This window comes from Nematolebias whitei, chromosome 14 (genome assembly GCF_014905685.2).
Source record: "Nematolebias whitei isolate Nwh7 chromosome 14, NemWhi1, whole genome shotgun sequence".
Lineage (NCBI taxonomy): Eukaryota > Metazoa > Chordata > Actinopteri > Cyprinodontiformes > Rivulidae > Nematolebias > Nematolebias whitei.
The window spans coordinates 45,190,270-45,207,357 of record NC_056511.1 but is presented as its reverse complement, the minus strand read 5'-3'; the positions used below and the strand labels follow the sequence as shown (position 1 = coordinate 45,207,357).

General features: G+C 41.9%; 1 protein-coding gene across 1 annotated transcript in view; it reads left to right on the top strand.

Annotated features, from left to right (window-relative positions):
• Nucleotides 1–11,070, top strand: part of LOC119420339 (tumor necrosis factor alpha-induced protein 2) — a 22,306-nt gene extending 11,236 nt beyond the window's left edge. Inside the window, exons 12-13 of the mRNA XM_037687726.1 lie at nucleotides 3,543–3,664; nucleotides 10,755–11,070. Coding sequence (XP_037543654.1) covers nucleotides 3,543–3,664; nucleotides 10,755–11,070 — 438 coding nt within the window. The remainder of the gene's footprint in view (nucleotides 1–3,542; nucleotides 3,665–10,754) is intronic.
• The last annotated feature ends 6,018 nt before the right edge of the window (nucleotides 11,071–17,088 follow it).

Genomic DNA, 17,088 nt, shown 5'->3' with positions numbered 1-17,088 from the left:
TTAGGTATGTACTTGTAATGGTTAGGTTTAGGGTTAGGTATGTACTTTTAATGGTTGGGTTTAGGGTTAGGTATGTACTTGTAATGGTTGGGTTTAGGGTTAGGTATGTACTGGTAATGGTTAGGTTTAGGGTTAGGTATGTACTGTAATGGTTAGGTTTAGGGTTAGGTATGTACTTGTAATGGTTAGGTTTAGGGTTAGGTATGTACTGGTAATGGTTAGGTTTAGGTTTAGGTATGTACTGGTAATGGTTAGGTTTAGGGTTAGGTATGTACTGTAATGGTTAGGTTTGTGGTTAGGTATGTACTGGTAATGTTTAAGTTTAGAGTTAGGTATGTACTTGTAATGGTTAGGGTTAGGGTTATGTATGCACTGGTAATGGTTAGGTTTAAGGTAAGACTCATTGTTAGGCTATAGAAATGAATGGAAGTCAATGTAACGTCCCTGTAAAGATAGAAATACAAACCTTTGTGTGTGTGTGTGTGTGGGGGGGGGGGGGGGGGGGATTGACAGAAAGTGGTAAGAAAACAAGCTTCCAAGCATCTAAGACAGCACTAATAGTTACTTTTCTGGGGATTAAATGCACCGAGACTTCAAACTGCTGATTTTTCTTTCTTCTTTGTGCTGTGGAGGAAATACGCAGTCTGTTCATCATGAATGGAGCTTGACCTTTAAACTTCTTAGGTTAGGAAGAGGTCAGACAGTGTTGATACAAGAGTGAGTTCTGAAAATGGCTGCCATCAGTGGGATAGAGATGGATGGACCAGGCTGACGTTAGCACTTACCTAAAAAGGGAAAACAATTAAGAACAAGTACGCTTGACAACCTGGCAACCACTTGTGTTCAAGTTCAAACAAGTGCCCATCATCTCGGCTGACAACAGGAAGAAGCTGTGTTTGGAAAGAACTTCCTGTTCCCTTCAGCTGGTGGACTTTGATGTGCCTCTGGAATGACCTTGGTAGCCTTTTTGGCCAAGGAGTGGGACAGAACTGCTGTGGAAACTAGAAACATGGGGGCGAGAGAGGGGATTTTTATAGCTCACTAAAAATGTTGTTTCTTGTGACTCCTTCAGCAATTAGTCCAGTTTTCTGTCTTCCCGAGTATTTTGAAGTAAAAACAAAAACTGGGAATACAAAGGTAGAGTTGTTAACATGTGAGAAAAAGGTTTGTCTTCTGACCTAAAGAGACATTAATTAATCTGGTTCCTCTGAAGATGTGCTCTCTTCTGAAAACACATTTAGACTGAAAAAGACGTAGGGAAACAACGGCATAGCATTCCTTAAAGGGTTGCATTTTGCCTACATCCTTCCATTCCTTCAACCTTTATTTATACAGGCTAGCCTCACTGAGCCACGAGGACTCGTTTTCAAGAGGGACCTGTTCCAGACAGAACATATAAAGTATAGACAACAAGAACAGTAAACAATAATGACAATAAACTACATTAAAAATGCTGTTAATAAAGCTTAGTTTATTAAACAATAAATAAGTGTGCTGTAAATCAGTGTGAAATACTAAAAACAAGAACATATTTGCTTTGATTTTTCTATTGATATTATCAAATCTAGGAGGACAACTTCAGTTCCTTTTTGCAAGGTGTTCCATGCCAGAGTTTTAAATTAAGATCATTTCATGATCCAAAAGGAGGGATGGATTTATAGCAATTTTGGTTAAACCCTGTAAATGTCTTTATTCTTGATCTTGTGCAATATTGCACATTTTAGAGTATAGGTTAGGGATGGCTCTCAGCTACTGCCACATTCTATTTAAATACAATATCTTTATAACTGGCTGAGTTGTAGCTGTTTTTGTGTTGCCTACGGTTGATTAACAATGGTGGCCATTTTAAATTTAGTTTATTCATCAAATGAGTTGTAGGATTATGACTGGAAAGTTTTATTAAAATGTATCTATTGAGATATTTGGTTAACAGACAACCATGGATATATCCAATATTTGATAGTAAAGGTTTAAGCAAATTTGTTGTACAACATGTCGTGCTTGGAGCATTTGTTACGAAAGACTCTTCATAACTGTGGTGACCATCTTGAAGGAGGACCCTCATCAGTACGCATACTGCGAGAATCAAGCTACAGAAGACGCCATCTCCTCTGCAGTCCACACTGCTCTCACCCACCTGGAGCAGAAGGACTCCTACATCTGTATGCTGTTTGTGGACTTCATATCTGCTTTCAACACCATGATTCCCCAGACGCTGATGGACAAACTACTCACACTAGGACTAAGTCCCTCTCTATGCAACTGGGTACTAGACTTCTTAACCAACAGACCGCAGTCTGTGAGGATCCACAACTTCTCCTCCTCCACCATAACCCTCAGCACTGGCTCCCCTCAGGACTGTGTGTTGAGTCCCCTCCTGTTCACTCTGCTAATGTATAACTGTGCACTGACCCATCCAGTCTGTCATATTGTAAAGTTTGCAGATGATACAGCAGTGGTTGGATGTGTCAAAAACAATGATGAGTACTTGGGTATGCACCTAAACAACAACCTCAGCTGGGGAAACAACATTACCAGCCTGATCAAGAAAGCTCATCAGAGTCTCTACTTCCTCAGGTGACTGAGGCGACCTGGTCTGGGAAGCTCAGTCCTCACCTCCTTCTACAGGTGTGCAGTGGAGAGCATCCTGTGCTCCAGCATCAACGTGTGGCATGGAGGCTGCACAGCTGCAGAAAGAAAAGCTTTGCAGAGAGTGGTGAAGGCTGCACAGAAGATGTTGGAGTCAGTCTTCCCACCATCACAGACATCTACACCTCCAGATGCAGGAAGAGGGCCACCTGCATCATGAAGGACCCCACTCACCCAGCACACACACCTTTGCCACGCTCCCCTCAGGCAGAAGGTTAAGAAGCATTAAGTGCAGAACCACTAGGTTGAGGAACAGCTTCTACCCTGAGGCTGTTAGACTAATGAATCCCTAGTCAGGATTATCACTGTGAAAATTACTGTGAAATAAAAATCACTGTAATGCCACTTGATTGTTGATATGTGCTGCTGACTATACATGATGCTGATCTCATGCTGCTGATTTATTTCATGTTGCTGTGTTCATTCGTCCTCCTCCTGCTGCTGTTGTTTGGCACATTGTTTTGTACTATTAGTGCTTTGTATATTCTTAGTTTATCATATTTTTTAGTTCATATCTCAGATTTTACTATTTTTCTTTACAATTTGTATTTTTGTTGGATGTAACTGGGATCCTGTGTACATAGTTTTGTTCCACCTCATGTACCACATGCGATGTGAATGACAATAAAGACACCTTGACCTTGACCTTGAACTGTGTTACATCTTAACGGTAAGTAGTTGTAAATCTACATCCAATATTTACTCCATAAAAATGTGTTTGTTAGTTCACGAAACTACTTTGCTAACACAGCAGACGAGCAAACACACACAAAAGCGTGAGAACATTTTTGCTGGCAACAGCAGCAACAGACCAAATACATTTCACCGTTCATTACACAGAAAGAGTTGAAATGTTTTGTGTGATTACTGTGAAACATTCATCTGTGTTTCAGGAATCGAGTGCCTCGTGGTTAGACAGTATCATCAGTCATATAGCTGACATAATCCTCCTGGAGGACACGCCTTCTATCCAGATGGAGGTAGCAGTCCTGGTCAAAGAGTTTCCAGATATAAGGTACGTGTTTGTCACTAATCACTAATACCAGTTAGCACCTATGAGGACACATCAGATTTACTGCATGTACACATTCAGCATGGTGATTTTGTTCTGAATCAAAAAACAACAATTTAACAAGCATGTTCTTGTGTTTTCTATCACGCTGGATCAAAAAGAAAAGTAGTCTCGAAACATTTCTACATTAATTTAGCTATTTTGGAGAACTGTGAGGTCTGTTAGAAAATTGATGAGGCAGGGATGTCTCTGGGTGGGTGGATAAGGTGTGTGTGTGTGTGTGTGTGGGGGGGGTCTCAGGTAGTGGTTAGCTGCCTATATGCTGGTGAAGATTCTCAGTCATCCAGGACATGATGAATTCAAAAAGCGTTCAATACAAAAACAACTGGACTTTATTTGTAACAGAAGACGTTTTGCTCCTCATCCGAGGAGCTTTCTCAATTCAAAGAGCTCTTTGAATTGAGAAAGCTCCTCGGATGAGGAGCGAAACGTCTTCTGTTACAAATAAAGTCCAGTTGTTTTTGTATTGAACACTTTTTGAATTTAGCTGCCTATAATTACACATACATAACTGTCTGAGAATTAGACAGGAAGCTGCTGCCAATTACTTCCTGTTCCTGCCACCCAGCAGGCGACAGACTGGTGCCACACATTTGGAATTTAAAGAGGGGGAAGTGAGGAAAAGAAATTGTAACAGAGCACTTCAAACATGGACATGTGCGAACTCCCAGTATAGGATCCCCTGCCAGAAATTCAGAAGATCAAAGAGAATTTGTCCTGCGTTAAACTGTTGGTGCGCTTCCTTTTACAGGACCAGCTTCTGTTTATAATGTGACAGTTCTTTTAAACAACCTGCTCCATCTCTTCTCTCTGTGTTGTCATTATTCAACAATCTAAAATACATGCATATGACAATGACTCATGAAGAGACTAGTAAAAAGTGAGAGTAAAACATTTTTATTCAACATCCAAACATTTACCATACCATACCAATTTATTTATCGAGCACTTAAAACAGCAACAAGGCCAACATTTGACTGAACATTTGACTGCACCTATATCTTTTGAAGTATCTGATGTGGATTAGTCCAGAGATATTAACAAAATGGTTTTAACTTTCATATTGTCAGGAGGGGCAGCACAATGGTACAGTTGATAGAGCTGCCGCCTCTCATTGAGAAGGTCGCCAGATCAAATCCCAGCCAGGATTCTTTCTGGGTGGAGTTTGCATGTTCTCTCCATGCTGCGTGGGTTTTCTCAGAGTACTCCGGTTTCCTCCCACAGACCAAAAACATGCATGTTAGGCTGATTGGTAACTCTAAATTGTCCCTAGGTGAGAGAGAGAGAGTGAAAGGTTGTTTGTCTCGTTTGTCTCTGTGTCCCTATGATGGAATGTAGACCTGTCCAGGGTGTCCACTGCCTCTCTCCCATATAGTGACTGCTGGACACGGGCATCAGTGATCCCCATGACCCAAAAAGGAAGAAGCGGGTAGAGATAATGGATGGATGGATGGATAGATGGATGGATATTCTCAGATGGTGCTTTGTCAATTCCAAAGACATTTTATGGACAAACATCAACAAGAAGCTTAATGACCGGACGTGGGTTACCATTGGCGCCACCCTGGAGCCAGGCCTGGGGGAGGGGCTTGTCAGCAAGTGCCTGGTGATCGGATCTCTACCCATGGGGCCCAGTCGGGCTTAGCCTAGAGTTGCGCTCAGATCCAAATAATCCGACCTGACCTGGCCCCAGCCCACAGCCATCATCTCCTAACCCCACCCAACTCAATGAATTCTGTTGTGGTCTGTTGTTGGACTTCTGTGCTAGTCATAGTTTGTCCATCACGAACACCATGTTCGAACATAAGGGTGTCCATATGTGCACTTGGCACCAGGACGTCCTAGGTCGTACATCAATGATTGACTTCATAGTGGTGTCATCTGATTTGCGGCTGTTTGTTTTGGACATTCGGGTGAAGAGAGGAGCTGAGGTGTCAACTGATCACCACCTGGTAGCGAGTTGGATCAGCTGGCGGGGGAAGATGACGGACATACCCGGTAGACCCAAATGTGTAGTGAGGGTTTGCTGGGAATGCCTGGCAGAAGAACCTGTCAGAAAGATCTTCAACTCATTCATCTGGAAAAAAATAGATACACCCTAAAGGGTTCTGTGGAAAGATTTTGGGACACCTGGCAGCCTTTTGTGTCATATGTTGAGGACATGTGGCTGGTCCGGTATGGGGGGGTGGGGGATTTTGTTATTTATTTAGTTAGTTCTTTGTTGCAGTATGTTTCACATCATTGTTTAAATCACATAACTTGAATCATATAATGTCCAGATTGTTTCATTTAGCTCAGATAGCTTCATTACATCTCCCACCACTAACAGAAATATTGTTTATGAGGCCCGAGCAGCAAAGCGCTGCAAAGGCCTATTGTAATCGCTCTGTTCAGGCCCGAGCTGCAATTTTTTGGCAAATGAATTCGCCTTTTGGGGGCCTTAACATATCCCAAAACTCAAATTTGGCGGACACATCAGGACTGCTGAAAAATTACGTATTTTAAGAGTGTCGCAAAAATCACAACAGAAACGGATCAAGAGCGCCACCTGGAAATTTTCAAAATACCCCCCGCATTAACCTTAGTTTGTCGTAGAAAAATGAAATTTGGTACACTTGTCCAGTTCCTCAAGATGCACAGAAAGCCCTCTGGCACCAACGTTGTACGATAAACAAGAAGGCAGCAATTTTGGAATGAAATCCCAAATTTCACACCTTTTTGTCAGTTTACAGCCTCCACATTTGAACGAACTCCTCCTAGGGATTTCGGTCAATCAGTTTCAAACTTGGACATTTTGGTCAAAAGGCATGGGGGCCAAAAAGTGATCTAAACGGTGCGTTTCGGAGCATGCTGAAGGGGTGGGGCCAGACCTCAAAATTTGACATCTCGCCCTGAAAAACGAAACATTAATAGCTGGACCGTGGGGGCAGTGCCACTGGATTAGCAGATAGGGATGGTGGTTCCCCTCTTCAAAAACGGGGACAGAGAATGTGCTCCAATTATTGGGGTATCACTCTCCTCAGCCTACCTGGTAAGGTCTATTCCGGAGTAATTGAGAGGCGAGTTTGATTGTTGTTTGAACCTCAGATCCAGGAAGAACAATGCAGATTCCATTCTGGCTGTGGAACACTGGATCAACTCTTTAGCCTTACTAGGGTACTCGAGGCATCATGGGAGTTTGCCAACCCATTCTACATGTGTTTTGTGAATTTGGAGAAGGCGTTTGACCATTTTCCTTGAGGTACACAGTGGAGGGGAGCTTCGTGAATATGGTATTGGGTGCCCGTTGCTACGGGCTGTTCTGTCCCTATACAAGCAGTGTGAGAGTTTGGCTTGCATTGCTGGTAGTAAGTCAGACTCCTTCAGTGTAGGAGTTGTAATCTACCAGGGCTGCCCATTGCCACAGAATCTGTTCATAACCTTTATTACCAGAATTTCTCATTAAAACCAGTGGGTGGAGGGAGTCTGGTTCAGTGGCCTCAGGTTTTCTTCTCTGTTATTTGTGGATGATGTGGTCCTGTTGGCGTCATTGTGCCATGATCATCAGCTCCCACTGAAGCGGTTCTCAGATGATTGTGAAACATCTGGGATAAGAATCAGCACCTCCAAATCTGAGGCCATGGTCCTCAGTCGTAAAAGGGTTGATTGCTCTCTTTGGGTCGAGGGTGAGGTTTTGCCTCAAGTGGAGGAGTTCAAGTATCTTGGGGTTTTGATCATAAGTGAGGGGAGAATGGAGTGAGGAATTGACAGATGGATTGGTGCAGTATTGCGGACTCTGTGCCAATCTGTCGTGGTGAAGAGGAAACTGAGTTATAAGCCAAAGCTCTCTGCTTTCTGGTAAGTCTACGTTCTTACCCTCACCTATGGTCACAAACTCTGTGTAGTGACCAAAAGAATGATCATAGATACAGGCGTTTGAAATGAGTTTCCTCCTCAGGGTAGCTGGACTCTTTCTTAGAGATTGAGTGAGAAGTTCAGTTAACCAGGAGAGACTCAGAGTAGAACTGTTGCTCCTCCACATTGAGAGAAGCCAGTTGAGGGATCTGGTAAGAATGCTTCCTGGGTGCTCCCTAGGCAGGTGATTCAGGCATGTCCGACAGTAAGGAGACCTCGAGGAAGGCCCAGGACATGCTGGAGAGACTACGTCTCTCGTTTGGCCTTGGAACACTTTGGGGTCCCCCCAGAAGAGCTGGAAGAGGTGGCTGTGGAAAGAAATGTCTGGGTCTCCATGCTCAAGCTGATGACCCTACAACCCGACTTTGAAACAAGTGGAGGTAATGGGTGGATGGATGCATGGGTGGTTTGTCACAACAAGAGATGTTGAATCACTAACTTGATTCCCAAAGACTGAGGGTGGTAAAAGTCAAAACATTTTTATACTTTATTAAATGTATTCATCATATATTCAACCAATGCATTAAAATTAATAATATGGTATGTCCATGTGTCTAGAGAGCTACCTGACGACTCTGGTGAGCCATAATAAAAAATTAAATGTATTCAAAGAAGTGGTGTCTTGATAGCAATATTAGTATCGGGCCCAGTACCAGCCACAAGTATTCATACTTATAAAAACACCTCAGTACTTCAAACCAATACCACTTTTATGCTTGGTGATGCCATTTCTTCTTCCACTTTGTAAATAACCAAAGACAATTAAATATAAAAGAGATATTTTAAGATAGATGTTGTGTTAATACTGATTGTTGTGTTCCTGTTTTAAAGTCATTGTGTAATGTTCAAATACGTACTCACTCATTAACTGCTTGGTTTTGGTACACAGAGGCACGTACCCATACTGAAGTACTTGTTCTTGTACTTGGTCTGAAAAGAAAAAAAAACTAGTATTGGGACAACCCTAATATAAATAAAAATTAAAATATAAATAAATCAGAGTCAGAGAGATTTATTTGTCATACACACCACATGTGATACATGAGGTGGGACAAAACTATGTATATAGGGTCCCAGACACATCCAACAAAAACACAAATTGTAAAGAAAAACATTAGTAAGATCCGAGTCATAAACCAAGAATATACTACATTCACTGATCTAAGAATACACTAAGCACTAATGGTACAAAAACAATGCGCCAAAACAACAGCAGCACGAACATGAGTTTGTATGAGCAGATAAGGACTAATGAATACAGTAACATGAAATAATCAGCAGCATGAGATCAGCATCATGGATAGTCATCAGCACCTATCAACAACCAAGTGGCATTGCAGAAATTTTCACAGGTTTTTTTTTTTTTCCACTCATTTTTCACAGTAATTTTCAATGATTTTTTCTGGTTAGAGATTCATGAGTCTAACAGCCTCAGAACAGCTGTTCCTCAGCCTGGAGGTTCTGCACTTAATGCTCCTCAGCCTTCTTCCTGAGAGGAGCAGGGCAAAAAGTGTGTGCTGGGTGAGTGGGGTCCTTCATGATGCAGGTGGCCCTCTTCCTGCATCTGGAGGTGTAGATGTCTGTGTTGGTGGAGAGACTGACTCCAACATCTTCTGTGCAGCCTTCACCACTCTCTGCAGAGCTTTTCTTTCTGCAGCTGTGCAGCCTCCATGCCACACGTTGATGCTGGAGCACAGGATGCTCTCCACTGCACACCTGTAGAAGGAGGTGAGGACTGAGCTTCACAGACCAGCTCGTCTCAGCGGCTTGAGGAAATAGAAAGTGTAAATAAACAAATAAAAAATACATAAAGGCATTTCTAACATTCCATAAAAGAACTGGCTTTCATACCAAAGTTATAGACTAAGCTCATCTTATACTACAACATTATGAAGTTGTAGCCATTGTTGTCAAACATTTAAAAAACAATGTTATCTAAAATCTCATGCAATGTTGCAAGATGCCATGCGCAGTGTGTTGGGATTGACTTTTTGCTATTCTTATATGTAATTTTAGCTTAATATTTGTAATAGTGATGGCATTTTAGTCATTTTTGTGTTGGCTATGATCTGTTGGCTTTGGTAGCTGTCTTAAAAGATGTTGCTGTAAAAGTCATTCACTTGCAAAATGTAAAGATCTGTGAAATACACGTAAATTGGTGCATCCATCCATCATCTTTTACCCACTTCTTCCATTTTGGGTCACGGGGGTCGCCAGTACCCATGTCCAGCAATCACTGTGCGAGGGGCGGGGTACACCCTGGACGGGTCGCAAGTCCATCACAGGGACACATAGAGACAAACATTCCCTGTCTCACTCACACCTAGGGACAATTTAGAGTTACCAATCAGTCTTGCATGCATGTTTTTGGTCTGTGGGAGGAAACTAGAGTGCCTGGAGAAAACTCACGCATGCACAGAGAGAACATGCAAACTCAACCCAGAAAGGCCCCCGGACCCGGATTTGAACCGGCAACCTTCTCGCTGAGAGGCAGCAGCTCTACCACTTGCACCACCGCGCTGCCCTAAATTAGTGCAAATATTTTCAATTATTTTTGCAATGTTGGATATGATTATTGATACTATTGATTTATTTTCCTGTCAGATTTAAAGGGAGCTTTGTTTTATTCAGTGTATTGGACCGTTCGTAATGAATAGTTTGGTCAAAGTCTTTGGATGATTTTTGTTCGTTATTTTCAAAACATGGGTTTGCATGGATCTGTGGTGTTTACTTTTATCACCAAATACATTCTCTGCTGTTATCACGTCTTGCCAAAGTCTATCCAGAAGCTTTTGCTCTAATTTGCCATACAAGCCCAATTTGCAATGCTGGAATCTGTTTGACCGCTGACTAAAGGAATTGGTAAAAATTAAGTAATGTTTTGTGTTTGATCCAGTAAAACACAAAAGTTTCTATAGCCAACTTTCCTCACATGTTCAGCTGATATTTAGTCAAGATCACATGCTTTAATCAGAGCCAAGCTTTGTACCCCAGAGTACAAAACTTTTCCTTCCTAGAAAAAAATCAAATGACTTAGTGAGGTGTTACTAAAAAATATAAGAACTAATGACATCAATCAGGACCAATTCCCTTTGACAGCCGTTTTAAGCCTCCTTCTTTTTGCCCTTCCACCCCACAGGAAGAAGCATGTCTCGACCCTACTGAACGTGCGAGGGATGATGCGGCAGGCAGAGCGGCAGGAGATTCTTAACATCGTTAAAGACTTTGAACGCAGTAGTGCCCATTTGGGCCAGAACCAAGCACTTTTTTCTGACATTCCCATCACTTCAGAAATACACTGCATCAGATTGGGTTTCCTGCGCCTCGCTATGAGCGTCTCTAACTGGTTCTCAGAGCACCGGCCAAGGCGAAAGCGCCAGACGAGTGTCCGAAGTGCAATGTCCCAACCTGCAGGGAGTATGGAAGACACAAACAAAGTACACAAGGAGGAATAAGACACTAATGAGCTGTGTATGCACCTTGTTATCAGTCTCCTTCACTTGAGGTACTGTTTGTACTCTGCATGATCAAAGACAGTTTCTTTTTTCAATTATGCATTTATTCAAAAAATCTGAAGCAGACTGCACATTTTAATAACTCTCAGTGATTTCATTCTTTTGACAATAATCTATACATATAGAGATGTAATCAAACTATGTAAAATATAATCAACGTGTAACTAGCTCAGTCACTTTTAGCATTTGATTCCTCCACAACCTTCCAGAAACAGCTACATGAACATGCAATTAACTGGGACTGACATTCAGCAGCCACTTGATTAGGACCACCTGTTCCATTGCTTGTTAACACAAATAGCTAATCACCCAGTGACATGGCAGAAAGTCATTGCCTTCAGACATGCAGCCATGGTGAAAACGACTTGCTAAAGTTCAAACTGCATCAGAACAAGGAAGAAAGAGAATTTAAGTGATTTTGAATGTGGTGTGGTTGTTGGTGCCAGATGGGCTGATCCATCTACTGGGATTATTCACCCACAACTATATCTGGGGTTAAAGAAGAATGGTCCGAATAGGAGACATTACCCAGTGAGAATCATCCATATTGACCAAAAAGCCTTGCTTATGTCAACTGGGTTAGAGTAAAATGGGCAGACTGGAATGACAGAAAGGCAACAGAAGCTCAAATAATTACTGGTTACAAAAAAAGTCCTGTAGAATACCATCAAAAACATCCATCCATCCATCCATCCATTTTCTTCTGCTTATCCGGGGTCGGGTACAGCGCCCGCTTCACTGCCGACGTTGCACCTATTCGCCTATCGATCTCACAGGCCATTTTTTCCTCATTCGTGAACAAGACCCCGAGATACCATCAAAAACAGAAAACTGAAAACAGTTTGAAGTGGTAAATGCTAAATGGACTGTACTTATACAGCACCTTTCTATCTCATCAAGATACTAATATCACTTTACACTACAATCTGTGCCCACATTTGCCCATTCATACAGTACTCTACTAGATCTATACAAATAATATTCAGTGTTTTATCACATTCATACACCAATGGGACACGCATCGGAGGAAATGATGGGTTCAGTGTCGTGCCCATGGGCACTTCAGCATGTGACTGTGGGTGGAATCGACCCACCAACTCTTGCATTGGAGGATGACTGCTCTAACCACTCAGCCACATCCACCCAGGTGGTTGGGGCATCTGGTAAAGATGCTCCTTCGGCACCTCCCTGGGGGGTGCTTTGGGCATGTCTGACTTTCAGGAGATCCCAGGGAAGACCCGGGACATGCTGGAGAGACTGTCTCTCAGGTGGCCTGGGAACGCCTTGGGGGTTCTCCCAGAAGAACTGGAAGAGGTGGCTGTGGAAAGAGATGTCTGAACCTCCCTGCTCAAGCTGCTGCCGCTGTGACTCAACTTCGGAATAAGTGGACGATAATGGATGGACGGATGGCTGTCTGGCTAGTTGGATGGATGGATGGATGGATGGATGGATGGATGGATGGATGGATGGATGGATGGATGGATGGATGGATGGATGGATGGATGGATGGATGGACGGACGGATGGATGGATGGACGGATGGATGGATGGATGAAGATGGTTCGCACAGACCCACCATCATTGAATAATAAGAGACTGAAAAAACATTGCATGGTCTGATGAGTGTTTCTAAATATCGGAGATGGTTGTTTGTGAAAATCCCAGTAATTACCATCAACTGAACAAGTGTACCTAATACTGTAGACAGTGAGTGTATGCTAATCTAATCATTTATGTTCTGCTATGTTTTGCCTACTAAACAAAGGTATGTTTGAATATACACAGCTCAGTAACGTGTGACGTATTTCATGTCAGACACCCTCTACAGACATTGAGCTCAAAACTGAAAAACTGCAGCAGATGCAGATGTGCTGGCTGGGAAGAGATTCTAGAATAAACAGAGACAGCCTGAAGTTACACAGAAACTGTGGCAAGCTCTCTCATATAATCAGATTTAAGTGGACCAGTGAGGCCTGGGGCTGATAGGATTTGATGTTCTTTTTATGTCCTTTTTACTGAACTTTGCTTGTGGTTAACTGATTAAAAAAAGTATAACTTGCTTTATTTTTGAGAGCATACTCGCGTTGCCTTGATGCCTGAACACTCAGCTGCACAGACGTGCAAGCGAGGAATCTAAACTGTGTGGCTCTCACTGTGAATGAAACAAATCCATTGTTGGAAACATAATAAAAGCCCACTGAGTGGGTAAACTGAATGAGTGTTCTGTTAGTTTGGGTTTCAATCTTGTGAATTTGTGTTTCTGATTTATTATTATTATTATTTACTGGATTGTTTCTGTAGAAACACAGTCTATTTTAGACGCATGAACCCAAGAATGTTTTAAACTCTGTTGAACAATACATATCACGAAGCACTTTGACAAGCGTCACTGAACCAGAGGAACCGAGGCAGAATCTGCACACATTGTTTTTATACACACATACTTCGTCTTTGTTTATCTTCAGGACATGGCAGCTTTTTTTAGTAAACAGATCCTTAAGTAAAAGGGTGTATCACAACTAAAAGGGTTGAGGATCTAGAGGCCAACAGTAGAACGGTATCTGATAAACAAAGATTTCCTGTTGTCCACTGAGGTGCCAACGGATGCTTTTATTGGAGCCAAGTTTACATTATGCACCAAGAGGAAACTGCAGAGCTGTTTCATGTCTGAGCTGGTCTGTTCAAAACAAAGCTGACCTCTCGTCACATGCTCCTCTCTGCACACTGACCTCTCCAAGTCAGAGATCGGTCTGAATATAAATGGCTTGTGGAAATATTCAGAATCATTTCAAAGAAGTCAGGTCACATTCATTCACTTTTTAAGTCCAGAGTTTTTTGTGAGATTGACATGAACTACACGTGTTGACGTCCCAGAACAATGAATTAATTCAAAGGGATTTTATTTCTGACTTGTGTAAGTACTTTATAATTGCAAAACATGCACTAATCTGCACGTTTGATGACCAGGTGGAGAAAATGCATCTCTTGATACTATCAGTGTTTGACTTGATTTAAACAATTTTAAGAAGTTCTTTAGTTTGTTGTGATTGTAGTGATGGGCATATGCAGGACCTCGCTGACCTTTGACTGCTCTGTGCACTTGATTTTATTTTTACATGTTCCAAGAATTTGTGGGACAGAACAGGAAGCACAATAAGTAAAGTTGGCATAAGTTGAATGTTAAGTTTGGCAGCGTGACCTGTAAGTCATGAGTATATCTGAAAACATTATCAGACATCCTCTCCACAGCAGGCTTCTGGCGGATGCTGGATAGCAATTTTCCAAGCATCCCGAGCGGGGACTTACCATCCCTAACTGAGGTGGACAAATTGGCCAAACTCTTAGAGGTTTCCCTCCATCAAGCTGCTAAAGGTAAAACGGTGCTCAGTATCACAATGCAGTCCCTGGGAAGCACTCCCCTGCTTCCTCTCATTAACATGGCGCTGCGATGGAAAATCCATCAGGCTGGATTCACTGTTTGTTTTCGGAAGCAAGCCATGCCCTGCTTTGTTCACACTGTCATGCACTTTTCATGCTTCCACACTTTTTGTTTGTTTTTCATACAGTCTTCAGTATATTATTAAGTACTTAAAAGGTTGTGTTATGGTTAAAAGGGCCACTTGTATCTAATCTGATCAGAGGATAATAGCTTGTTTAGTCTAGAGCTGTGATTTCCAGCTCATTGGACCTTTTGTGGCTTTTTATCTGCAGTTTGCATTAAAAAGAATCATTCTAAATACAAGTAAACTTGGCAACGACCAGAACAAAATTATTCAATTTCAAGAATGAAACAAGTTCAGTGGCTGAAGTATTGTATGTACTGGTGATGTCTTATGAACAGGTTGATGTATGCATTATTTAAAGACTGAATGGGAGGTGGGAGTTGTCCATTCATGCAGATTTGTAAGTGATTTTTTAGAGGGCAGCATGATGCTCTGATTAGAGCTGATGAGCAGGCCACAAGTTCAGAACTTGGCTGCAGCCTTTCTGTGTAGAGCTTGCATGTTTTCACTGTGCATGCATGGGCTTTCTTCAGGTTCTCTCTTTTTGAGCGGATGTGGCTGAGTGGTTAGAGCAGTCGTCCTCCAATGCAAGAGTTAGGGTTTGATTCCACCAGCTGTCACATGCCGACGAGTCCCTGGGCAAGACACTGAACCATTGTCACCTATGTGTGTCCCATCAGTGTATGGCTGTGATAAAGCTCTGATTATTATTTGTAGAGATCTAGTATAGAGCTGTATGAATGGGTTAATGAGGCACAGATTGTAGTGTAAAGCTCTTTGGGTATCTTGAGATAGAAAGGTGCTATGTAAGTACAGCCCATTTAACATTTAACATTTTTTTCTTGGCAGCCACATTTCTAATATTCTTCTACCCATGTACCCACTGTCCCTCCTCTGGATATGTCCAAACCACTGTCCCTCCTCTGGATATGTCCAAACCACTGTCCCTCCTCTGGATATGTCCAAACCACTGTCCCTCCTCTGGACATGTCTAAACCATCTTATTGTGTCCTCTCTACCTTTATCTCCCAGTTGTTCAACCTGTGCTGTACCTCTGATGATCTCATTCCTAATCTTATCCATCCTTGTCACTCCGCAGTGATGTCACCTCAACATCATCATTTTTGCTACTTTTTAGTTCTGTCTTTTGTTTTTTGTCCATGTCTCTGTCTCCAGACCATACAACATAGCTGGTCTCACCACTGTCTTGTAAACTTTTCATTTGACATTTGCTGACACCATTTTGTCACAAATCATCCTGAAACTTTTCTACATCCACTCCATCCTGCCTGGACTCTCTTCACCTCATTACCACACTCCCTGCTTTCCTGGACAGTTTATCCTAATTACTTTAAGTCCTGCACCTTTGTGACCTCCACTCCTTCTAGTAGCACTGTTCCACAAGCTTCCCAGTAATTCAAACACAATTCAATGGCTTCAGTTAGGAAGTGAAATTGTAGCAACCTTGAACACGCTGACAGCAAAGACATCATGGAGTGGCAGTCTACTTACACTTATTTTCAGTTCCACAAATCATGGCCTCGCTGAACATGAAGTGCTTTTCCTCTCTTCTACACATCAGATACAACATTGGATACATGTCAATTTTTTACAGTTACTAACAACAACCTGAACATAAATTCTGACCCAAACCTCAACAGAATAACCAACAATTACTCTGAACCTAAAAACCTAAAAAAAGTTCACCCTTTTCTGTCCCAAGATTATCCAAAAGGCTCTGTGGCTCACACAGTCTATTGCATTCAAGTACAACATGTAATTTCATTTATTCACACTAAAATTTAACAGTTACCCACAGAACTTACTGTTTCTGTAAAACTTTATAATGTAGTTAAACAAAATTACAATTGCAATACTGAAAATTTATGTAAACCTAGATGTGATGTTTAACTTTCTTTTTTTAGAACAAGTACAATTTTTGGTTGCAAATGGTTACATAACTTATCTCCATGTGGTCAAAAATAAAAACACCCTGCAGGGTCTTCCCAAAGGCACAGGGCTCTGTGTTTTGTTCCCATTCTCTGCATCACCAATGACAAAGAACATTAAAACATGTTTCTGCCTGGAGACAATTATTTTGAAAAATTTGACTGGATAACTGTATTGTCATGAATTAAAACATTTCATGTTCAACTGAAAAGTTGCACATATGGATGAAGTATATGTGGAGTTTACATGGGTGGAGAAAAGTATATACCTGCACAAAAAAAAGTCCATGCTCCATTGGATTTTTTTTGGTTTTGAACCAGTTTGACATGACTGTCAACGAGGAAGAGGGCCGGCATCGGAGGAGGGGGCGTGCCAAAGACACCATCTTAGCACCAACCTAACTGGTTTGTTCCACTTTGGAGTAAGCTGTTTGGGGGAAGAATCAGTTTTGTTTTGTGTGTTTCCTTGACTGATGAAGCCTTCCGGATGGAAGATGAAATGTTTCA